The sequence below is a fragment of the Tiliqua scincoides genome, chromosome 13 (assembly GCF_035046505.1).
Source record: "Tiliqua scincoides isolate rTilSci1 chromosome 13, rTilSci1.hap2, whole genome shotgun sequence".
NCBI lineage: Eukaryota > Metazoa > Chordata > Lepidosauria > Squamata > Scincidae > Tiliqua > Tiliqua scincoides.
The window spans coordinates 11300962-11325641 of record NC_089833.1 but is presented as its reverse complement, the minus strand read 5'-3'; the positions used below and the strand labels follow the sequence as shown (position 1 = coordinate 11325641).

The window sequence follows — 24680 nt, the reverse complement described above, 5'->3', positions numbered from 1 at the left end:
GAGAAGATCAATCATTCACCCTCGGCTCTGTACGTCAACAAAAAGATGGTTTCCTAGTAGTCGTAACGGGATTCGCTTGCAATGGAGGAAGAACAGATCTGTGGCAGTTTCCAACACATCCTTTTAAAAGCTGGAGGCAAACACTAGGATAGTGAAAGATTTCATGTTTCCACATGGCTTGATGCTTTTTTTCCTCCCTTTCTCTCCCCCCCCCCCAATGTCGGCATCCCGCAATGCCTTGTTGGAAATTAAATCCTTGCCTCTGGCAGTTTTCAGGACTTTATAACGCTGAGCCGGTTTAAAAATAAAAGGAAGTGCAATTCGCACGACCGAGGTGAGAAAGTCACACGCACAGCTATGATGTCGGAGGCTTCAAAGCAGGAGAACAAGCGCTCTTCGGTTCAGCCTGGAAACAAGCTGAGCTGGTAAGATCTCGAATAATGAGTTTGGCTTTTCGGCTCAAGTCGAGGATCTGTGTCAAGGGAGGCACCCTCTGTAGCCTGGAATTCTTAGCATGTCCATAGGACACTCAGTTGATTTTGACAGTGATCCACACCTTTGTCACTTCTCTTGACTACTGCAACACAATTCTACATGGGGCTGCCATTGAAGACTGTCCAGAAACTGCAACCGGAGAAGAATGCCAACAGGCAGGCTGCAACTGGGTGCCTGCCACGGTCTACACATGTTGCAAACAATGCTCTATGAATTGCACCGACTTCCAGCATTTTGGGGGCACCATTCAAAGTGTTGTTTATTACTTGTAAAAAGTCCTCTGTGGCTTGGGACCGGGATACTCGAAGTGATCTCTTCTCCCAACTCAGTTTACCCACAACTCTGCATTCTCCAAGACCCTGCTCCAGTTCCCACCCCACATGATGCACAGTTGGTGGGGACATGGGTCAGGACCTTGTTGGTGGTAGCCTTCCCCCCTTGTGGAATCCCCTCACTCTTAAAAAGATGCATTTGACTGGATCACAAGTGGTTCTGAACACCGAACATGCCGGATCAAAGTTGGCAGACTGTAAGCAACACTCACAGTGCAGGACTGAGCCTGTGAACAAGGCACTCCACAAAAATAGATACTAAACCTGTGGTTTTCAACCAGTGCGCGATGGTGTGCAATGAATGGTCCACAGGTGTGTCGTGGGAGTTTGGGGGAGGGTCGTTTCCTAGCAGCGCCATGGGGGGGGGATGTGAGCACCTCCCCACAAGCACTGCAGTGGGTCTTCTCAGTTGACCAAAAACAGATAGTGTCTTGACCATTTTAGAGCCTTTCCAGTGTGCCTTTCCAGATTAAAAAAAAGGTTGAAAATCGCTCTGCTAAACTATCCATCTATGCTTTACTGCCGCCACTCCAAGTGTGAGACTTACACAAAAGAGAAGGAAAGTTAGAAGCTCCCCTTCATCGTTTTGATAAATGAACAATGAAGGAAAGTTGCTAAATTTGTCGCCTTGCACACAATGGGGGGGGCGGTACATTAAACTCAACACTGGTTTTAATCTCATGTCGAAACAGGTTCTTGCTGCATATGTGGAATTCAATCCTGCCTTCTTATTAAGCCTCTTGGATCAGGATGAAAGAGTTTAGCCCATCCACGCGGCAAAAATACAAGTCTTCAAACCGATAGCCAGCTTGCATCCTTTTACCTCTGCAGCTCGGTACGAGAGGCACTGCAGAATCCAATCTATGGCAGGGGAATAAAGAGTCAGGTACAATGGAATCTCGACGCACTGCAGCACCAGCTGATTCTGGACGGTGTCTCCATGAATCTATGAAGAAGATCAAAACGATCAAGCTTGGGGAAAAAAAGCAAGTCTTAGAAAAGCAGTTGAAAAAAACAGAGAAAAGAAAAAGAATTGTCAGGTACAGGTGTTTGCCCATATCCAAGGGGGATGTTGCCACCAGGGACACGGGAAACCGTGGATAGTAGTGAGCCCTAAAAGATGCAGTTCACAAATTCATCCCCCACTGTGTAAATGACTTCTCTGACTGCAGACCTCCTGCCACTGTCAGGGTTTGCAGACAGCACAGAGACAAACAGGAAGCACTCACAGGAAGCAGGTTGGAGGGCTTAGTGTTGCATTGTTTTCAGCCGTCCACCCCACTTCCTGGGAGTTCCTCCTGCTTCCTGTTAAGAGTTCACAGGCTACACACACAGAAAGTGATATGATGGCTGCAATCAGATAAAAATAAGTCATTTGCACGATGGGGGATTTGTGAACCGTGGATATGGGGCCCGCGGATACGGGGAATCGCTTGTGACCATATGCGGGTTGTAAGGCCCTCTTACGCCCTGAAAAGCATCATCTCAATGGGTAGCAAAGTCTTGGTGAAACCGAATCATCTCATCGCCGCTCACTTACTTGTTTAAACGTTAGGAGGAAGTCAAAGAAGTTCTTGTTGAGGCTCTCCTTCAGGTGTGGAGCCACTTCCATCCCAACCTAGGATCAAAGAACTACGTCAGTTGAGTCAATCACATAGAGCAGCCATTTTCAACCACTGTGCCGTGGCACACTAGTGCGCCGCCAGTGGTCCACAGGTGTGCCACAGGAATTTGGGGGAAGATCATTTATTAGTAGGACCAATGGGGATGTGAGCCTTCCACTGGCAGTATGGTGTGCCTTGTCAACTTGTCAAAAACCTGATGGTGGGCCTCAACAATTTTAGTGCCTTGTCAGTGTGCCACAAAATGAAAAAGGTTGAAAATCCCTGACATGGAGACACAAATCCATCGCACGATGTTCTTTTCTCTCCCCCATTGGGGAGCCCAACAGAAAGATGAAACATAACTCGGGCATCCACATGACAGACAAGATAGGCATCAGAAAAAGATGCAATGAGAGGGCTTAAGGCTAACACCTAAGTCAAGAAAGCAGAAGAGTACAAGACACAAATGCACACATTCTGTGGTATAGCCACATCCAGAATCTGAGAATTAGGAGGTGGGGCAATTCCCGATCCAGGGAAAATTCTGGCCACTTTGGGGGCTGAAGAAAGTCTACTACTAACCAGACAATCTGTCAGCAAGACTAAAAAAAACCTGTATTTTACAGAGAGGGCTGGAAAGTGGGCATAGTTCTGGTGGGTCATGGCAGTTCTGCTCAGGTCATTTTGTTTTGCACTTGAAGTCTGCATGGTTTGATTAGAAGCCAGGGCCTCTCAAAGAGAGAACTCAAAGGGCACCAGGATGAGGTCTCTTGTTATCTGGTGTGCTCCCTGGGGCATTTGGTGGGCCGCTGTGAGATACAGGAAGCTGGACCAGATGGGCCTATGGCCTGATCCAGTGGGGCTGTTCTTATGTTCTTAACTACAATTCCCAGAATGCCTTGCAGGTCTTCTTGTTATCTGGTGTGCTCCCTGGGGCATTTGGTGGGCCACTGTGAGATACAGGAAGCTGGACCAGATGGGCCTATGGCCTGATCCAGTGTGGCTGTTCTTATGTTCTTAACTACAATTCCCAGGAGGCCTTGCAGGTCTCTTGTTATCTGGTGTGCTCCCTGGGGCACTTGGTGGGCCGCTGTGAGATACAGGAAGCTGGACTAGGTGGGCCTATAGCCTGATCCAGTGGGGATGTTCTTATGTTCTTAACTACAATTCCCAGGAGGCCTTGCAAGTCTTCTTGTTATCTGGTGTGCTCCCTGGGGCATTTGGTGGGCCGCTGTGAGATACAGGAAGCTGGACTAGATGGGCCTATGGCCTGATCCAGTGGGGCTGTTCTTATGTTCTTAACTACAATTCCCAGGAGGCCTTGCAGGTCTCTTGTTATCTGGTGTGCTCCCTGGGGCATTTGGTGGGCCGCTGTGAGATACAGGAAGCTGGACTAGATGGGCCTACGGCCTGATCCAGTGGGGCTGTTCTTATGTTCTTAACTACAATTCCCAGGAGGCCTTGCAGGTCTCTTGTTATCTGGTGTGCTCCCTGGGGCATTTGGTGGGCCGCTGTGAGATACAGGAAGCTGGACTAGATGGGCCTATGGCCTGATCCAGTGGGGCTGTTCTTATGTTCTTAACTGTCCCCACTCCAAGACTCCCCCCACTCCAAGACTCCCCCCCCCCACTCCAAGGTCCTTTGACCATGCCCCCAACCTGCAGTGGGCTTCTTCAATCTGGCGCTCATCCATCCACCTGCTCTCACATCACCCCCCTCTGCCCTCTGCCTTGCCTCCTCTTTCTCTCCCCACCACCTTGCCAACCTGACCACGCAATGCTGCCATACCACTCTTTGCCCACCTCTCCTTCCAACTGGCCTGGGAGGGAGGAAGGAAGGGGCGGAACAAGACAGCAGCAGGGCACACCAACTGGCTGCCTTCAAGTGGGAAAGAAAAACAAGGACTGTGGCCACTCCCTCGTCTACTCCTCTAACCCGCTAAGTTCTGGACACCAGGTTCCTTGCTACAGGGTTGGAGTTTGAGTTGGGACCCAGCTGGAGACATAGAACGCTAAGGCTTTAAAACAACAAGAAAAGCCTACCCTGCAGAGATATGCTCTAGCGTAGATGGCAACCAAAGGGTCTCCAATTCCTCGGATCATGGAGGTCAATCGGGGCAGACATTCTGAGATTCCGCTGTAAAGACAATTGGAAATTGACTACAAGCTTGGACAACCTACCCAGATCCACCAGCTCACCACCTGACGACTTGAGACATGTCCTTCCGCCTCACCAAGGAGAGCACAAAATAGCAAAAGGCACCATAAAGCACCACTGAAAAATTCAAGATTTACTAAGCAGCTGAATCAGCCACAGGCCAGGGCAGAAAACAAGATCTACGTAACACAAGACCAAACGCAATTAGCTCCACATTCGTTGGATCAAGATCATTCTGGAGGCCTTTGCCTGGCCTTCAAATAGGAGCCAAGGCATACTTGCCTACTCATGAGTAAACACACCATCAACTCTGTTTCGCTTTCCATAGGGCTCAATACATTTTTCTTGACAGCTTGGGGGGGGGGGGACAACTTCCTTCTAGAGTGTTTTTGGAGGGCCTGCGACCATCAGATCAGGACCAAATCTGGTGGCATTGCGTTCCCCTTGGCCCTTCAACATGGACTGAGGCAAGGAGGCACTTACAACTGAGGTACTGAGGCACTTGCGGTTCAGTTTCACGTTTCAATACATTTTCCTTGTCAGCTATCAACAATGTATCCAGCAATACATTGGATACATTGTAAACATTGTATGTACCATTGTTACATTGTAACATTTAATGTAACATTGGATACATTGTATCCAGCAATACATTTTCCTTGTCAGCTATCAACTTGTCAGTTTCACGACCCACCAACGGTCAGGTCATGACCGGCTGGTGGGTCCTGACCCACAGTTTGGGAAACGCTGCACTAGCAGATTCCGACACTAGGTAAAATCTCCAGGCCGCGGTTGGCCTATTTACACCTTCACATGCCCCACATTTTGTTCACCCATTTTTGACTAAATGTTGTTAGCCTTACTTTTTAGAAAGGAATTTGTTGCACTTTAGTATTGCAGCTTCCACATATCTGTGACCAAAAAAAAGTCAAAGCGAAAGTAGCCAAACTAAATTCATTGTCAAGAAAGTAAATATAAGTGTCCCGTATATATTACCTACATTCTCTCCTGGGACAATATCACCACCGTTGTATAACCCAATATATATTTAGCCTTCCTTAAGAAAGGCATAAATATTCTTCCTATTGCCTCTTCTGCTAAAAAGTACACAATGGAAAAGCAAAAACACAACAGGAGTTAAGTGTGGTGTTTATAGTTCTCTCCGCAGAATATAGGTGAAAAATCAATATGGGAAGAAGCGGTTTCATAAAACTCTCATGCATCGCAATAGAAGCTGGTGAGACTTAAGTTTCCGCTTATATCTGTTGAAAGCTAGTATGGAAGAGGAGCCAGTTTTTTGTCCTACCACTGCCTGGGCTGGAAAAGAAAGAAGAGAAGTGTTCAGGAGATGAGAGAGCTGGGCTAGAGTGTCTCCCAGGAGATATTCTAGCCCTCCGACTCTTCTGTCCCCTTCTTTCTTTTTCAATCCAGAGAGAAATTGGAGAAGAGTTAGTGAGTGGGCTCCTAATCCCTTATAGAAAAAGATTCCCATCTAAAACCTCTGTGCAATATCTACCATTGAATGGAGACAATGTTCATCTAGTGCCTTCCAATTCTCTAAGAGACTCAGACATAGGTGAATTCTAATGTCCATTTCAAACAATTGCAAGCTTCACTGGCATCACAAACAAACAGAACTGGCCTTTTGGATACTTACTATCACATATGTTTTTTCCCCTATGAAAAAAGAACAACAACATTGGGAAATTCTTGTTTTAAAAATTCAGGAATAAACCAAGAAGGCAATATTGTGCAGTGGTTAGAGCAATGAGGGGTGAGATCCAGCCACTTTGGTCACTGGGTGACTCTCTCTGTCACCTCAAAGAGTTGGTCTGAGGACACAAGGGATGGGTGAGAATAGAACCATAAACACCACACTTAACTCCTTAAAAAAAGGAAGGGGTAGAAATGTGAATAATTAAAATTAAATCATAACATCTTCAAGTCTTGTTTTTTTTTTTTTTCTCTCCAGAAAAAGGATACAGTCTGGGAATGAGTTCTCGGATGGAAGCGATCTTGAAGAACCAGTTTAAACAGGTTTCCTTGGCAGTATCATTAACACTTTCTGGAGTAAAATTATCTGATAAAACAAAGAAGAAAAGAAGATCTAAGTGAAGAATTGCCTGCTTTATTATGGTTCTCAGTTAAATTAGCTGCAACTGATAAAGTGGAACCCTCAAATATTTAACACACTCCTACAGGGCATGAGAAGATGATCCTTTGAAAGGTCACATGGGCAACGTAAGCACCAGGAAGGGACCAGAACTGAGTGCAGCCTCGGGCACCTCTTAGAACCTGGCATCACCACTCAGGACTGGGGGGACAGTCTCCCCCCTCCCCAACTTTTCTTTGAAACCCTGGAGAGCCTCTGTAGAGGATGCGGACCTGATGGTCTGACTGTATAAGGCAGATTCACACATGGATGCAACCAGGCTAAGGGACGTCAAGTACAGTCTGCCAATATCACCCCAGGACATCATTTCCACTTCAATGGTGGAAGCATCTATCATATGCACATCAGAGACAGGGCCAGACCAACTGAGGCAAATGCCTCCGGCAGAAGATGGGTGGGGGCTACATTTGCCTACCCACTCACTCCTTCTGCTGCTGCTCTCCCCACTTCCAGGACTGGAAAGGGAAGAGGGGGACAGGGCAGTAAAGGAAGCAAGGAATAGAAAGAGTAGCAGAGTCACAGGCCAGTGCAGTGATTTTCAACCTTCTCCATCTTGCGGCACACTGACGAAGCGCTAAAATTGTCAAGGCACACCATCCGTTTTGGACAATCGACAAGGCACGCTGCACTACCGGTGGGGGGGGGTCTCACATCCCCCAATGGCCCTACTAATAAATGACCCTCCCCCAAATTCCCACAGCGCACCTGGGCCAGTGCGTCAACACTTCAAACTTACATGGGAATAAGTCCCACTGAACTCAGTGGGACTCGCTTCCAAGTAGACGTGCACAGGATCGCGCTGCGTGCATCCCCCACCCCCACCCCAGGTAAAGACGCAGGCCAAGAACAAGCAGAATGGGAAAGCCATCACGGGCCTCGGGCGTGCCGTGCCCTCAATGCTCACGACTCACAGAGATGAACGGCTCCGAGCCCAGAAATATAGAAGAGAAACCAACACAACACAGCGGAAGGGACAGTTACATAACACCCAATATTGAGAATTTGCTGCCCGCTTGAGCTTCTCCTTGCTATTCTTAAGGAAGAGAGAGAGAGAGAGAGAGAGAGAGAGAGACTCAGCATTTCATCTTCTGTCTTTTTGCCAGCTTTTAAGGGGTACAGGGAGCCTGTGGCTTGCACTGCCAAGACTAGAAGTTGCTGCAAGAAAAGAGAGTCCTTATTGTATCAAGGAACGGAAAGGAACATGACCACAGTGAGTCATCAAAAAAATATATTGAGAGAGCAAGCATACACACTTCTCCCCCTAACTGGGCAAAGAGGCATCTGTTAAGGGTTGGCTCTCTTCGATTTAGCTGGGGCACTGGCATACCTGGGGGGTATCAAGGGGGCAAATGCTCCAGGGCACCATGAATGCAGGGGCGGCGGCATCTTCCTTATACATCCCCTCCACCACCTCTCTTGGAGGGCTGGAGGAGGCTGCACATGGCCTCCATGGCCCTCTGAGGGACTTTAAAAATCACTTCCGGTTTTCACCTGAAAACCAGAAGTAACATTTAAGACCTTTGGAGAACTGGAGGAGGCCACATGGGACCTCCTCTGGCCCTAAGAAGGCCCCCAAGGGGGGCATTCTGCTGTCTTAGCCCCAGGTGGCACAGGGGCCAGGATCGCCACTGAGAGTAAGTGTCCCTGTTCATCCCAGCCTAATGTCTTTTCCAGTGCCTGCTACACAGTATCTCCCTTATCTCTTTTTGTGATCATTAGCCAGCCCACCCACCCAGGTGTCACCCAGTGCGGCCTGCACCCCCCGCACCTCCCTAGTGACACCACTGATTGTCGGGTACCGACAACCAAGCAGCTTGGCCTGTACTGCATCACACAGATCACACCCTGAATTACAAGGTCGGCATCTTTCAGCACAAGCAAAGCGGAACACGCAGGCAGGCAGCGAAGTTCGCCACGCATTCTGGTTGCGCAATCAGCCAGCAGAAAAAGTAGAAGCCACCCAAGTTCTCTATTCAAGCAGACGGGAGCAGACTGCCGTTTGATATTCTGTGGCCGCGCCGGCTCCTTCCTCAGAAAGGGCCGAGCTCTGTGCGGCAAGGGAAGACCGAGAGCAAGAGCAGCTCTTCCCCCCCTCCCACCGGTTTGGCAATATGCAACCCCCCACAACCGCTCGAGGACTTTTACATAATGAAGCGCTACGGGGACCCGGAGTCCCCAGCCCAGGAATGCTCCGACTATCACAGTCAGTTAAGGACAACACTGTGAACAGCTGCTGCTGGAAAGCAAATGCGAGGAAGACGGGGATGAGGAAGGCAACCCAAGATGCTCACAAAAGTGTGTGGCACAAAAAAAAAATGATACACCCAATCTCGCTGATTTTGTACATTGACTGCAAGGCAATTCAAGGGCCAAGATTTTTAGCTACTAAATCTGGAAAGAAAGCTAGCCTCACACAGCCTGCCCTATAAAACACGGGTGCCCAAACCCCGGCCCTGGGGCCACTTGCGGCCCTCAAGGCCTCTCAATGCAGCCCTCAGGGAGCCCCCAGTCTCCAATGAGCCTCTGGCCCTCTGGGGATTTGTTGGAGCCCACACTGGCCCAACTCAACTGCTCTCAGCGTGAGGGTGACTGTTTAACCTCTTGCGTGAGCTGTGGGGATGAGGGCTCCCTCACTGCTTGCTGTTTCACTCTGTGATGCAGCAGCGGCAGCAAAGGAAAGGCCGGCCTTGCTTTGTGCAAGGCCTTTATAGGCCTTGAGCTATTGCAAGACCTTCATTCATTCATATAAGTTCGTCTTTAATATATTCATTTATGTAAACTTATTGTAAATTATTCAAATTTTACACGTAAATTAATTCTTTTTTCCCCCTGGCCCCTGACATAGTGTCAAAGAGCTGATGTGGCCCTTCTGCCAAAAACTCTGGACACCCCTGCTATAAAGGATCAGTGTCCTTATCGGAAGCAAACCAACCTCCCTTCCAAAACCACTGCCATTAGACTCTCCTTTCCATGCCTGATCCTATGCTGGCGCCGTGGTGGCTGGAGTGCTGCACAAGCAATGACTATCACTAAAGTGCCATTAGAAACTTCTCCAGTGGCAGAGGGGCCAGCGCCACTCGGCGCCAGGTCCTCCACGCCGGCAGGATGCGAACGACAAGTGCCCAGCAGTAAGTATCCCCCACCAAGCAGCAGGGAGGCTTTTGGTGGAGGGAGGGCATGGGGGAGGTGGAGAGGGGACAGAAAGAGGGTGGGCCAACTGGGCCCAGGAGGGCGGCGGGGACAGCATCAGAAGCTGTGGAGCAATCCTATCCCCGCCCCTCCGGAGCCCAACATGAGTCCCTTTCCCCTCCCCTCCGGAGCCCAGGAGTCCAACACGAGTCTTCTTGGTTCTCAAGAGCTGGCGCAGATCCAAGTAGACACATGGGGCCGCCAGGGCTTGACACAAAGGTAAAGGAACAATTGCCCCAAGGAGAGCTCGGCAGCTTCCACGGTCCTCCAGGATACAGCGGTGACCATTTCAGTGCCACCGTACTGGAAAGGAGAGGATTGGGTCATAAGTATGTTCCAATGAGGACAAGTTCTAAAATTCAGCCTGGTTCCCTGCAGGAGGTGGAGTGGGGGGGGGGGGAAGAGAAAGACTCTGTTGTTAGAAGATTAGAAGGGTTTTCTTTTACTTTATTGGAATGGAAAGAATGAGTCCAAATATCACTGAGCATGTTCCTGTTGCACACAGAGCTGCTCGAGGCATCGGAAATTCTCCATGTTTGCGCTAGGCTGGAATCTCTCATTACCGCATTTTTGCTCTCGGGGATTTCAAGATTGGTTTTTTTATACTTTTATAAACTATTTATCCGCCCTGGACGGACTTCAAGAAGAGCATAGATGCTCCAAGAAAAAAAAAAAACAACAAAACAGACAGAATATTCAATAACTCGCACACAACTAAACAAGAGAATTCTACGGTATACACACGGCGTGCATTTATATTCAGTGCAGCCAAACTTGCTTTAACAGCCACAGACGATAAACTTTGGATGTTGGAGAGCTGCCATCTTTAAGAAGCATTTCAATTCTTAAATATTATTTACTCACTATGAACATGAGATGTACACACCAAGTGGCGAAATTTCTTTATTTAATTTTGAGGAGGCACGGCATAAGTGAATAAGGGCGATGCGTTGACTCGATTTATGGGTCTGTTTTAGGTATAGTTTAAGTGTATTGTTTTATGTTTTTATGTTGATTTTTATGCCAATAAAAGGTTTCTGAATCTGAAACGCAAGATGTACATTTTAATCCAGCGAACCCTCAGTTTGGACCAGGTAAATAAAGTCTGAACGTTTTTTATTTACCTTTTATATGAATTGCGATGCAAAAAAGGAGCTCAGCCAACGTACGTCAGAGAGCTGCACATTTTATGTCAAAGAGATGTGGCTCCCGAGCTGAGGTTTGGCCACCCTGATAGGTACACTTGCATGCTGCAACAGCCCCTGCCCCGAGCTGGGGCAGGGAAGAGAATCAAGAAGGATGACTCTCCCCTAGCAATCCTAAACACACTTTCCAACAGAGTCCCACAAGAATCATTTCACAGGAAACAGGCTTCCCTTCAACAACTCAACCCTCTGAGCATTTCATCTATGGCGAACGGCATGCAAAGGGTTGGGGAAGGTGCACAGATTTACCTGGTAAAGAGCTGCGATTTTCCACGCACATGGAAAGGATTCTTTCATACACCAGCTTTCCTGCAAGATATAAAAAAGAAAAGACAGACCATTCATTTCTGCATTTTAAAGCAGGCAAACAGGGTGTCAAACTCATTTCATAAAGTGGGCCAAACAGCATTCATGACGCCTGATGAGGGCAGGAAATGATGTCATTAAGCAGGAACTGATGTCATTAAGCAGGTGATGATCAGAAATAGGCAACTTTTCCTGCATAGGAATTCATCAGCTGCAAACAGAGCAGAAAATATGCAAATCTTGAGCATGTTTTCAAGATATGGGAGAGTCTAATTTTCGGACGGATTCATCAGTGACACCACAGTACAGCTCAGCAGCTGATGGTGGTGCTGGAAAGGGCTGGATAAAGAGCTTCCACGGGTCGTATCCGGCCCCCAGGCCTTACGTTTGACACCCCTGGGATAGACCAAGATTGCTCAATATGCCATGTAAAGACTCCAGTAAAAGACAACTTGACCTGCTCCTAAAACTTCACTGCTGTTCACCAAGTAACCATGCGCGCCACACATCATATCAGCCTTTCCTACCTCACAGGGTCGTTGGGCTAATTCATCGCCGCACTGAGCTTGTTGGAAGAAAGTTGGAATGCAATGAAATTAATGAAAAGGGAATTTTACGTGCAGGGAATCTGCTTTCTTGGAAGCTAGAGGGTGTTGCTGTGAGCCAAGGAGTCTGGTCTCATGGCCACTACAATTTGCCATCTGGCCATGGGTAAGCCACGCTCTCCCAGCTTCCTATGTACAGTACGGGGAAAAATAATCTAGGCTCCTTGCGTCGGACCCTTGAAATGCACTTTATAAAAGCCAAGTCCAAGCCGGAACAGGAAACAAAGTAAAATCCATCTTTTTTTACCTTTAGATTTAGGGTTAATTTGGGAAAATTTTTACTGCCATCTGGGGAGCTTATGTTCTGCTTTGTTGCCCAATCTCTTCAGAACAGAGCAGGCCAGAAAGGAGTGGGATTAATTTACAGCATTAATCCTATGCATGTATAGTCAGAAGGCAAACACACTGACTTCATGGGGCATACTCCCAGGTAAGTGTATATAGGACCGCAGCTCACCCAAGTGCCTCTTTTAAATCTATCCTGTACCGCTTGCAACCTGTCAAATGAGTTTTATTCCCGTTACATAATCCTGCCACCTAGTGGGGACAGGAGGCACTAAAAAGAAGACTGTGTGCTACCCTTGCATCACAAAAATCCAGAAACCAAAGTAGGGCAAGGCCTTTAGTGGGACTAACCAAAGCAGAACAAAATACCCAACAGCAAGGTTTAGAGTCCAACAGGATTCTTCATCAGATTGATGGGGAACAGAAGGACTTGCTGTAAGAGCCCCAAAAGTCTGTAGCTTCTAAAATCTATAATTAGGATTAAATGAGAGTATGCAGATACCATTTTTCAACAAATGGTATTTCACAAAGTGGCTTACGTACGTACCAAAAAATCACCCCATCGTGCCCTACCCGCCGAAGGGCTCACAATCTAAAGAAAGCAAGGCCGCAATCCTATATACACTTACCTGGGGTAAGCCTCACTGAACTCAATGGGACTTACTTCTGAGAAGGCATGCATAGGATGGGGCTGAAAGATACACAAAAGATACCAGCAACAGCTCCAGAAAAGTTGCCATGCTGGGGTGGAATGCTCAAGACAACATTGAGGGGGGGAGGTCTGTTGCAGACCTGTCTGTTGGTGACCTTTCGTCCAGAGAAGAATTCTGTAGAAGTCAAAGCTTGATGTTTTGATTTTTTTTTTTTTTTTTTTTTGCTTTATGGGCAAACATAAGATCCCTGCTGATTAGGCAGTGGCCCATGTAGTTCAGCTTCCTGTAGCTCACAGTGGCCCACCTCTTGCCTCAGGGAACGCACAAGACAACCAGAGACCTGCATCCTGGTGCCCTCCCTTGCATCTGGCATTCTGAGGTAGCCGAGAACCAGGAGATTGCACATACTTGTATCCTGTGATGGACTTTCTTTGTCCAATCCCCTTTTCGAGGCATCTAGCCCAGATGCCATCCCCACATCCCATGGCTAGGAGTTCCACAGACTAATTACACACTGGGTAAGAGACCACCATTTGAAGTACTGAGCCAAGTTCTAGTCCCCACATCTCAAAAACGACATACTGGAAAAAGTGCAGAAGACAGTGACTCAAAATGATTACCGGGCTGGGGCACCTCCCTTGTAAGGAGGGGCTACAGCATTTGGGGTTCTTCAGTCTAGAAAAAAGGGCACCTGGGGGCATGACTGAGACATACAAAATTATGCAGGAGGTGGATAGAGGGATGCTCTTTTCCCTCTCTCACAAAACCAGAACCAGGGGGACACCCACTCAAACAGTATCAGGAGAGACAGAACAGGCAAAAGAAAATATTTATGTTCTCAGCGTGTGAAACTTAGCCTGTGAACCCCTTGCCACAAGATGTGGGGATGTGGTCTAACCTAGATGCCTTTAAAAGGGGGAATAGACAGATTTATGAAGAAATGTCCATCAGAGGTTACAAGCCATGATAGGTATGTGCAAGCTCCTGGTTTTAAAAGTAGGCTGTCTCCGAATGCTAGATGCAAAGGAGTGACACCAAGATGCAGGTCTCTTGTTACTTTGCGTGCTCCAAAGGCATCTGGTGGGCCACTGTGAGATACAGGAAGCTGGACTAGATGGATCCTAGGCCTGATCCAGCAAAGCAGAAGCACAATTTGAACAAGGGATGTCCTGATTCACAGCTCAGCTACACAGCCAGAATACTACATAAGCTCTTGGGTACAACCAGAATGCAGCCAGGTCAAACCATGACAAGCACCCTAGAATTAGGCTTAAGACATCTGTATATGCCGATAACATTATTATTATTATTTGGCCTAAGTCCACTCAAGTCTGAGAGGTAGTGGGCAGGTCATATTATCCCCACTGCATTTTCTTTGTCCAGGAAAGGACATCTGGTGCGTTCTCTCTCCCAAATAAAGATATTTCACCACTGTAAGCAACTTTCAAGTCAGCTGAGACCTTCAAGAAGGAAACCTGATATCTGGTGCAGGGGGGAGGCAGGGAAGTGCAGACTGAACGAACAACAAACAAAAAAATAAGAATATTCTGTTGGAAAGTAAAAATACAAAAACAGACCCACTCCAATGCTTTATAAGAGAAAAAATTCTCACTGCTGCACAAGAATTAAACATGAAACAGCGTCAGAATGCACAAGAGATTTCGGGCAAGGATGCTGTGAACAGTTCAGGGCAAAGGAACTTTTTATCTCTTATCCAGCGGAAATAAGCTTCACACTCACACAACTGGACACACAACTACTTGAATTCAGAAGCCTTGAGAGCTAGTGGAAGCAGTTAAAACTTTGAGCTGGACCCCAAGGGCTCTCTTGCCACAGTTCCATCTCTGTCGTAAATTCTACAGTGGGCTTCCGGTGTGCTACTTACGGTCTCCAAACGGAAGAGGGAAACGACTGTGGTCTACCCAACAGGGCTGAATGATTTCAGGGCGTTATGTATTATCAGGGGTGGGCCATCTGCGGGGCCAACTGAGGTGGTTGCATAGGGGCAGGCGCACTCAACTCATGTCTAGCCTCTTGCCTCCGTCTGCAACTCCCTGGTTTGGAAAAGGGAGAGAGAGAGAGAAAAGAAGTGCAGAGGAGAAGAGAGCGATGGGCTAGAGAGTCACTTCTCTGCAGCCCCTCTGTCTCCCTCTACTTTTTCCAACTCAGGAAGTGGGATGAGCAGAGGCAGGCACATCACCAGGTAAATGGGGGCCGCATTTCACAAATCATTTCAGGCACCAGGAGGTTTGGAGAAAGCAGACAAGGGCCAAGTAATGTTGAGGGATATGTTCCTGCCTAAGGTAGTGGATCGGACTAGATGACCTATTAAGCCCCTTCCATGATTCTACGAAAGTGGGCAAGAAAACATGGGTGGGCCAGGGGAGAGAGGTGGCCTGCTTGAGCCCAGTTGGGCAGTAGGAATTGGGAGATGCAACATTTTCGTACAGGTTCCTCTTGTACATATGAACAGCCAACTCAGGGGAGGGGGTTGAGCACCAGTTCGTTCAAGAAGCAAAATGGAGCCACCCCCAAAAACATGGCTGCAGTTTTTACACCTGCTAGGGACACCCTAGGTACACAGAAATACACAAGTTTGTTAATGTAAAGTAAAACACACCAAATGCATAAAAGCAGTTTAGTGAAGCCTGTTTGCGTTCGGTGATCTCCAGAGGGAACCATTTACATGAAAGTGGGCATTTGGGGGGGGGGGAGATAACTCAGTGAATTTTATATTTATTGCAGCATAGGGCTGGAGGGATTCTGTGGATCGCATTTTTATTGCAGCGTGTCGAAATCTGGAATCACCTTTTAAATCACTGCGTTTATTTCTGTAACTACTTAAGGAAAAAAATTGTTCTGATTTCGTCCCAGCAATTAAAGGGGGGGGGATCTCGCCTATTTCCATTCTAGAGAGGCTCCCAGTCAATTTCCTCTCCATTTTCAGAACTGCTTATTCCACTCAGCTACCACTCAAAACACCAACCCATTAAAAAAAATTAAAGAGGATCCTGTTCTGTATTTTGGGACTTACCAAACGTGTCCAGGATGTCCGTTATGAGGACAAATTTACTTGGGTAGAACTGGATGACGGTTGTGTCCGAAAGGAGTTTTGAACACTGGGAAAAGAGAGAAAGGGCGACAACCAGGCTGTGATGACATGTGACTGTTCAGTGTTTCAAAGGAGTTTTTACAGTTCAGCTCAGAAGTCAGTCCCGTTGCGTTCAATGAAATTTATGAATGAAGGATATTTTTTTGAACAATGTATATCCCGCCTTTCTCAAGGACACTCAAATGTCCACGATACAGACCTGAATGACTATTTTCAGAGCTTTCACTTTCTGATCTGAGGCCCAAGCATCCTTCAGGGACTGGTTGAGCTCTTCAATCCGGTTGGTGTAATCTTGCTGAGTCAAGTTTAATAGCTCTTTTTGTGAGCCCTGAAAAGCAAACAGGACGTTCAGAAAGCCAGGCAGCTCCTTTTTCCAACAGGCTTCCCCATCTCCTCTTGGACAACGGCCGAAATCATCAGTTGCCAAGGAGCAGATTACGTAACAAGCTGTCATTGACATTCTATAAGGGTTCACCCCAACTGGGCTTTCACAAACCAGGTCCGGCCAGAAAGATTTACGTTTTGGGGCTCAGCAAGACACAAACCATAAAAAGGCTGTATGTTTTACTCTGGGCACAGACTCTAAAGTGGACGCATCACAAACTGCAGCTTCAACACAAATGTAGTTTGTGTTGGAAATGGAAAAGGTGCATAAGAGAGCGACTAAGATGATTACTGGGCTGGGGCACCTTCCTTACGAGGAAAGGCTACGGCGTTTGGCCTCTTCAGCCTAGAAAAGAGACGCCTGAGGGGGGACATGATTGAGACATACAAAATTATGCAAGGGATGGACAGAGTGGGTAGAGAGATGCTCTTTACACTCTCACATAACACCAAAACCAGGGGACATCCACTAAAATTGAGTGTCGGGAGAGTAAGAACAGACAAAAGAAGATATTTCTTTACTCAGCGTGTGGTTGGTCTGTGGAACTCCTTGCCACAGGATATGGTGCTGGTGTCTAGCCTGGACGCCTTTAAAAGGGGGACAAGTTTCTGGAGGAAAAATCCATTACGGGGTACAAGCCATGATGTGTATGCGCAACCTCCTGATTTTAGAAATGGGCCATGTCAGAATGCCAGATGCAAGGGAGGGCACCAGGATGCAGGTCTCTTGTTGTCTTGTGTGCTCCCTGGGGCATTTGGTGGGCCGCTGTGAGATACAGGAAGCTGGACTAGATGGGCCTATGGCCTGATCCAGTGGGGCTGTTCTTATGTTCTTATGTAGTGTTTAACCCAAATCAAGATACAGCAGAAATGGTTCGGGAAGGTGCCATAGGTGCCACCACCTATGGCAGGGGTGGCCAAACCGTGGCTCAAGAAGCTCTTTGACATAATGTGCGGCTCTCTGAAATATGTTGGCTGAGCTCCTTCTTGCATCACCATTAATATAAATGGTAAATTAGACATTCTCAGCCTTTATAATTATTTACTGGATGTAAACCGAGAGTCCACTGGATTAAAATGTACATTTAATGTTCAGTAACATTAAGTAAATACAGCAAATAAGGTGAGTAAATACCGTTAGACCTCGGTATCCATGGGGGATCTGTTCCCAGACCCCCTGTGGATACCGAGATCTGTGGGGGGGGGGGGCACAGAGGATCTCCAGACCTCCACGTCTGGAGGTCGAACAGAGGTGCGACACGATCGTGTGTGGCTTCCCTGCACCTCAGAAGGCCTCTGAGAGGCACTTCTGGTTTGTCGAGAAACCGTAAAGGTCTCTCAGAGACCTTGTGAGGCACAAGGAGGCCGCACGCTTCCATATGCATCAGAACACCTCCAGACGCAACCGGCACTTCCTCTATGGGCACTCCAGACATGAGTTCAGAACCCACAGTGGGTCAAATCAGTGGGTTCCAAATCCATGGATAAGGAGAACCCACTGTACAGTTAAGAATGTAAATGCTTCTAAATATTGATGCTCTCAACCATCTCGCTTGTGGCTCTCAAAAAATCTGGTTTATCATATGTGGTTTATATGTGAAGCAAGTATGGCCACCCCTGTTCTTTGGGATGTTCCACCCACACGCCCAAGAGAGGATGGATTAAGCTGCAAGGCTCAAGTGCGCACTCACCTCTTCAAGATCATCCAGTTCTTCCAACCTGGTGCGCACCTTCTCAGAAACTGCTGATCCAGGAGTTGTGACTTTACCTGCAGGCAATGACACATTTGGGTGCCTTCAGCAACATGATCACACAACACCATAAAGAGCAACTAAGAAGGCACCAGCCCCAAGTCAGCGAACCAACGACAGAGCGCCACAAAAGCGCCTCTGGAAATAAAAGCCACTACCTAAATAACATGAGCAAAAACTAGATCTGCTCTCTCGTGACGTCGGAAACCTAGTCAACAATGGAGACCCAAATCGCTTGTATAGAAGCAGGAAAAATTACAAGCTCTAGAATGACATCTGACTTCCTTTTATTCTGAACAGTTCAACATATGAAAAGATACTACGTACCTTTTTCAGATCCCATGTACAAATTCTGCAATAAAAACACCACTATTTTAGGAAAATCGCTCTTTTCAACCCTTTAACCCTTCCCAGCCCTCAAGTGCAACAACAACAACAACAAAAAAAACAGGCCTCAGTATCTTGATCAGGACCCACATTACATTTTGGAAGTCACTGAATATTTTCTCAGGCACAACGTTCAACAGAATCAAACGCTATCACTTTAAAAAAAAAAATCCATCTTTTAAGACCGTGAGTACTTTGAGGACAGGGAGCCATTTATTTTGCTATGCAAACTGCCTTGTGAACTAAATATTTGTTAATGATAGAGGATGAGGAGGGACCTGGAGGCAGAGACTGGACCAATTTCTGGAGGAAAAATCCATTATGGGTTACAAGCCATGATGTGTATGTGCAACCTCCTGATTTTAGAAATGGGCTATGTCAGATGCAAGGGAAGGCACCAGGATGCAGGTCCTTTGTTATCCGGTGTGCTCCCTGGGGCATTTGGTGGGCCGCTGTGAGATACAGGAAGCTGGACTAGATGGGCCTATGGCCTGATCCAGTGGGGCTGTTCTTATGTTCTTAAACTACAATTCCCAGGAGGCCTTGCAGGTCTCTTGTTATCTGGCGTGCTCCCTCGGGCATTTGGTGGGCCGCTGTGAGATACAGGAAGCTGGACTAGATGGGCCTATGGCCTGATCCAGTGGGGCTGTTCTTATGTTCTTAAACTACAATTCCCAGGAAGCCTTGCAGGTCTCTTGCTATCTGGTGTGCTCCCTGGGGCATTTGGTGGGCCGCTGTGAGATATAGGAAGCTGGACTAGATGGGCCTATGGCCTGATCCAGTGGGGCTGTTCTTATGTTGTTATGAGATAAACAGGGAAGCATAAAACAGTTTCGATTCCATGTACATCTGCTACCTGAAGCACAGGATAAATGAGTACTGCCAAAGGCTGAACAGGTTAATTTTAAGAGGAGACTGGAAGGAAGGATCACATTCAGGTGCTCACATGCAAGGTCACATGCAGGTGATCTGGGGTGAGTTCCAGGCATAAGGGAGAAAGGGTGGTGTTGTTGGAGAGAACATGAGGGGCTGAGCTAGAGGGGCCACGATCATGGAGAGGAGTTGGCAGAATCTCACAAAGCAGATTTGAGGGGTATTATTCGAGAATCCCTGGATGGGCATCATTAGAATTTAGCTTGCATCCCACATGAGGAAAAAAAAAAATAACTTCAAACCAATCACTCACAATGGAGAGCTTCTCATTCGTGGTGTACCTAGCAAGGATCTCACCCCGCTTGCTCGACCAAGGCTCAAAGTCACTTCCAACGGTCAAAGTGTCATCCTTATCACGTCTCTTTCTGCCGCTCTCCTACAGGAAAGAAAGCAGCGGCCCAAAAAAAAAAAATCACACACACAAGGACCGGCTCAGCATCTTATACAATGAAATAACCGCTCTGATCTGTTCCAAAACAAACGCCCCCAGATCGGCACACAGACACAGGGGTCAGGGATCAAAGCAGCGACGTGCCAGTTACATGCCCGTCTAGCCCTGCTACCACCGCTGCCTTAGAACATTACCGCGTTGGCTGCGCCGAGCAAGGGGTCGGCAGTGGCGGCAAACAGTGACAAGGGATCCATGCCATCCAACACGCTGCTCAGAGGATCCACCACTGAACTGGAGGACGAGGATGACGTGGAAGAAGCGCTCCCTTTACGGCCCAGTTTCTTGGTCTTCGATTCCGTTACCTGCACACACACACACAAAACGGTTACAGTGTGAAGGGCCTGAAAAAAAGATTTGAGGCGCAATCCTAAATGTATCTATGCAGAAATACGTCTCACTGGTTCAGTGGGGCTTACTCATAGGTAAGTGCGCTATTACGGGCTCCACGGCCTCCCCCAGAGTGTCGTGCAGTCAGCTTATTGCCCCTAGAGGTAATTAACCGGCCATAAACCTATCCAGCCTCTCAAGCTTCTCCTTTTTCATTTGCCAATTGCTCTATAACCACAAGAGCTTCCAAACCTGATAGTCAGGTCAGTTTAGCAAACCCCTTTGAGCAGTGCTCCAGCCTGAGCCACCCTGACTCGGCTTGAACCCAGGAGCAGGTATCCGTTACTGGGGTCGCCAGTTCACATAGCGATCAACTCTGGATTAGCTCCCACAACCAAGTCCCTTTGTTCCATCAGTCCAATAATCCAGTCGGCTGGAATAGATGGGATTTATTGAAGAGAAAGTTCAAGAAACAGTTATACAGATAGGCACTGCATCAGTCATAGATTTCAGAATTGAGATTAGAGCATTTCATTACACTACAACACTCAGCAACAATAAAACAATAAAGAGCTAACTCCCGACTCTAGCTATCACTCACCAAAGTCTTACACTTTCAAGGTTCCAGTCCACCCCATCCTTGCTGCAGTCAAGGTGGAGCCATCTTGTCTGAATGGTCAAAGCTCAGGCCCCCTTGGCCAGATACGAACTAAGACAAAGGAAGTCTACTTCCTTCCACCTTTATAGGTCTCCTGACCCATCCACCAATTGGATCCAGCCAAATATTCTAGGTGTGGGCGTGACACAGGTCCTCTCCCTTATGGTGGACTCCACCTTGTAGCGCAGACCTAGCAACATGGCTAAAGGCAGAGACTTTCCTTGCTCTGATTTTACCTGGGCAACCCAATGTTAACTTTTCCGCCACGCACGCCTAGGATGGAGCTCTAAGAGAACCACCAAGCCCGTTTCCTATGCAGTCCAACTCAGAAGCAAGGCCATTTACTTCCAGTCGTTTCAAAGCATCCGCGTGGAGCATTCAATCACACTTTTTTGCAAGCAGAAAGAGGTCAAACTGGAACGGCACCATAGAAAGATGGTCAGCAAGATGGCGAACGAAGCCTACCGTGATGGGTTTGAGCGGATGGTAGTCTCCAAATTCCACAGACACGCCTTCCAGTCGGCGTGACTCCAACTCACGTGTGTAGTTCCTTGACCTTGCATGCCTGGAAAAGGACAAAAAAATTAAAATATTGCATCAAGCATCATCATGTTCAGGAAGCTTACATAGTATCGATATGCTGTGGAAAAAGAAGCTTTCCTCCATAAATAGGTCCTGCCCCCTCTTAAAGGCTTCTCAGCTAAGGTGCCATCTTGACATCCTGTGCCAAGTAGTTCCACAGATTAATTATGCCCTGGGTGAACAAATCTTTCAGTACTGTACTGTGCTCTTCTCAGGAGCTAAAGACAGAAGCAAAGCTTGTCCCAACAGCAACACCACCTGGCGTTGGAAAGAATTGCTTAAGGTGATAAACTAAAGCGGTGTTTCTCAAACTGTGGGTCGGGACCCACTAGGTGGGTCGTGAGCCAATTGCGCCTGGGCCCCCCATTCATGTCAATATTTTATTTTTAATATATTAGACTTGATTTTACCATGCAATGTGACTGCATTTGGGAAAATGTCACAGACCTGTATGTTTAACAGGCTGCTATGAAGTTGCTTTTAACAATGATAGTCAATGGGATTTACTCCTGGCTAAGTGTGGGTAGGATTGCAGCTGATGATAGTTAAATATTTTCCTGCTTAGTGATGTTACTTCCAGTCATGACATCACTTCTGGTGGGTCCTAACAGATTCTCATTCTAAAAAGTGGGCCCCGGTGCTAAAGGAGTGAGAACCACTGAACTATTTGTATTACAGAGTTAATTGGAGACTTTTAAACAGACATGCATGGGACTGTAGCATAAATAAGCTCTTAAGGAGCCTTTAATCACATATGCTTCCCCGTGTACTCATCTCCATCCTCCTTCCCTCCAGCATGTTGGTATATGGACTGTAAGCTCCTTGGGGCAGAGAATCTGTCTTTTCACTCTTGATTAAGCACCATTTACACCAAGGTTGCTACTCTAATCATAAGTATTAACCTTTTACTCCTCCTCTGCCCCTCATAAAGCACATTTTAGCAGGGGATATTTCTCTGTTGGGCTGAAAGGTGCCAGCAATTCCAATCCGGGACCACCAAGGTGTAGATGAAGAGGACAACAGCCCACCCAGCTCAATCCTAGGCATGTCTACACAGAAGTAAGTGCCATTATAGTCAATTGAACTTATTCCCAGGTAAGTCTGGGCAGCATTGGAGCGTGAGACTGCAGCCTCACTCTTTCCTTGGAATAAGCCCCACTGACTTTAATGAAACTTACTTCTGAGTAGACCTGCCTGAGCTGCAAGGAGCCCCATTGCAATCAATGGGCAGAACTGCTGAGCAGCCACTGACTGCGTGCAAATGCATCTTTCAAGGTGCAATGCGATGGGGGGAGGTGTTGCTTTCACTGCAGGGGACTAACAGCCCAATCCTAGGCATGACTACTCAGAAGTAAGTGCCATTATAGTCCGTGGGACTTACTCCCAAGTGACTGAAGCCTGAAACCTCAGACTGCAGCCTCACACACACTTTCCTGGCAGTGAGCCCCACTGACTTTAATAAGACTTCTGAATAGACCTGCCTAGGATGGGGCTCTGCATGGAGCCCCATTGCAATCAATGGGCAGAACTGCTGAGCAGCCCCTGCCAGGTCTGTACTGGGGAAGGGGCTACCCTCCTGGAAGCACAGAGCTCTTCTCCAGCAGTGCCTGGCTAGCTCCTTGCAGCCCTCCCTCCTGGGGCATTGCAGGGGGGGGGAAAGCAATGCTCTGCCCCCTTGCAAGCCCCTCTCCATCCCTCCCCTGCCAGCCCACCCCTTCCAAGCTCCTCTGTCTGCAGCCTCCCCAGAGCCCTTACCAGGGAAAGGCAGCCGCCATCTTGCCTCCTTGCACATGACTCCCCCCTCCCATTGCTCAGCCTTTTATGGCTCACTTCCCCTCCTCATAGGGAAGCCAGGGCAGCCATCTTTGAGAAGGGCACTTGCCAGTCCTTGCAAAGCAACTGTTCTGAGCAGGCTTTCCTGGGGGAGGAGGTCCCACTGGATACAAGCAAACCCCATTATATCCAATATGACCTTTTATTTATTTATACATACATACATACATGCATGCATATATACATACATATATGCATGCATGCATACGTACATACATACATACATGCATGCATGTGTACATACATATAGATAAAATAATCTCCCAAAGGGCATTCTAAGAGGCTTACAAATGATACAGATATAAAATATAAGCATTAAAAAATACTTAAAATACACAACTTAAAAACCTCATTAAAATCCAGGGAAGTGAGAGAGGTGTGTGTGGGTGTGATGTATTGTGCATTTATTACAGAGCTCTATAAGCCTCCTGGGTTATTTGCTTCGGCATGGGAAGGGCAGGATAACAACAATCAACCACAACGATAATATAGGATTGTATATAGACCCAGAAAACTTGCCTTTCTCCCTTTCCAAACTTCAACTAGCTCATTGTAGGTCAGTGGTTCCCAAACTTTTTAGCACCAGGACCCACTTTTTAAAACAATAGTCTGTCAGAACCCACCTAGGTTTACCAAACTTTTTTTTTAAAAAGAGATCTAGAAAGAAATCATTCTATATATTTACTTACAAGTAATACAGACCAGAACAAAGACCCTCAAACGTTAGCTCCCTATATCTATACATGCTTGCAGACTGCAGGACCTCGGCTCCTTGCAGGGCAGTTAGAGCAGCTCTCTTGCCGACTGCAGGAGCTGAGCTCTTTTGCAGGGTAATTCACAGCTACAGTATCTGATTTTTCAACAGCCTTGGGGCTTAAGGCAATTAATTATCTTTCCATCACCCTTGGCAACCCACCAAAAATCAGGACATGACCCACCAGTGGGTTAAGAACATAAGAACAGCCCCACTGGATCAGGCCATAGGCCCATCTAGTCCAGCTTCCTGTATCTCACAGCGGCCCACCAAATGCCCCAGGGAGCACACCAGATAACAAGAGACCTCATCCTGGTGCCCTCCCTTGCATCTGACAAAGCCCATTTCTAAAATCAGGAGGTTGACCCACTGTGGAGGTCAGGAACCATAAGAACATAAGAACAGCCCCACTGGATCAGGCCATAGGCCCATCCAGTCCAGCTTCCTGTATCTCACAGCGGCCCACCAAATGCCCCAGGGAGCACACCAGATAACAAGAGACCT

At 47.4% G+C, this 24680-nt stretch overlaps 1 protein-coding gene across 1 annotated transcript in view; it reads right to left on the bottom strand.

Annotated features, from left to right (window-relative positions):
* The window catches only part of VPS35L (VPS35 endosomal protein sorting factor like), a 65099-nt gene extending 41714 nt beyond the window's left edge, over nt 1-23385 (bottom strand). Inside the window, exons 1-14 of the mRNA XM_066640399.1 lie at nt 23345-23385; nt 21473-21572; nt 20157-20324; nt 19825-19947; nt 18579-18603; nt 18192-18268; nt 16316-16444; nt 16039-16123; nt 11405-11464; nt 6572-6668; nt 5452-5499; nt 4474-4567; nt 2368-2445; nt 1651-1773 (exon numbers count right to left, since the gene is read on the bottom strand). Of these exons, the coding sequence (XP_066496496.1) occupies nt 1651-1773; nt 2368-2445; nt 4474-4567; nt 5452-5499; nt 6572-6668; nt 11405-11464; nt 16039-16123; nt 16316-16444; nt 18192-18268; nt 18579-18603; nt 19825-19947; nt 20157-20324; nt 21473-21572; nt 23345-23364 (1227 nt within the window). The 5' untranslated portion in view covers nt 23365-23385. The remainder of the gene's footprint in view (nt 1-1650; nt 1774-2367; nt 2446-4473; nt 4568-5451; nt 5500-6571; nt 6669-11404; nt 11465-16038; nt 16124-16315; nt 16445-18191; nt 18269-18578; nt 18604-19824; nt 19948-20156; nt 20325-21472; nt 21573-23344) is intronic.
* Nucleotides 23386-24680: the final 1295 nt, after the last annotated feature.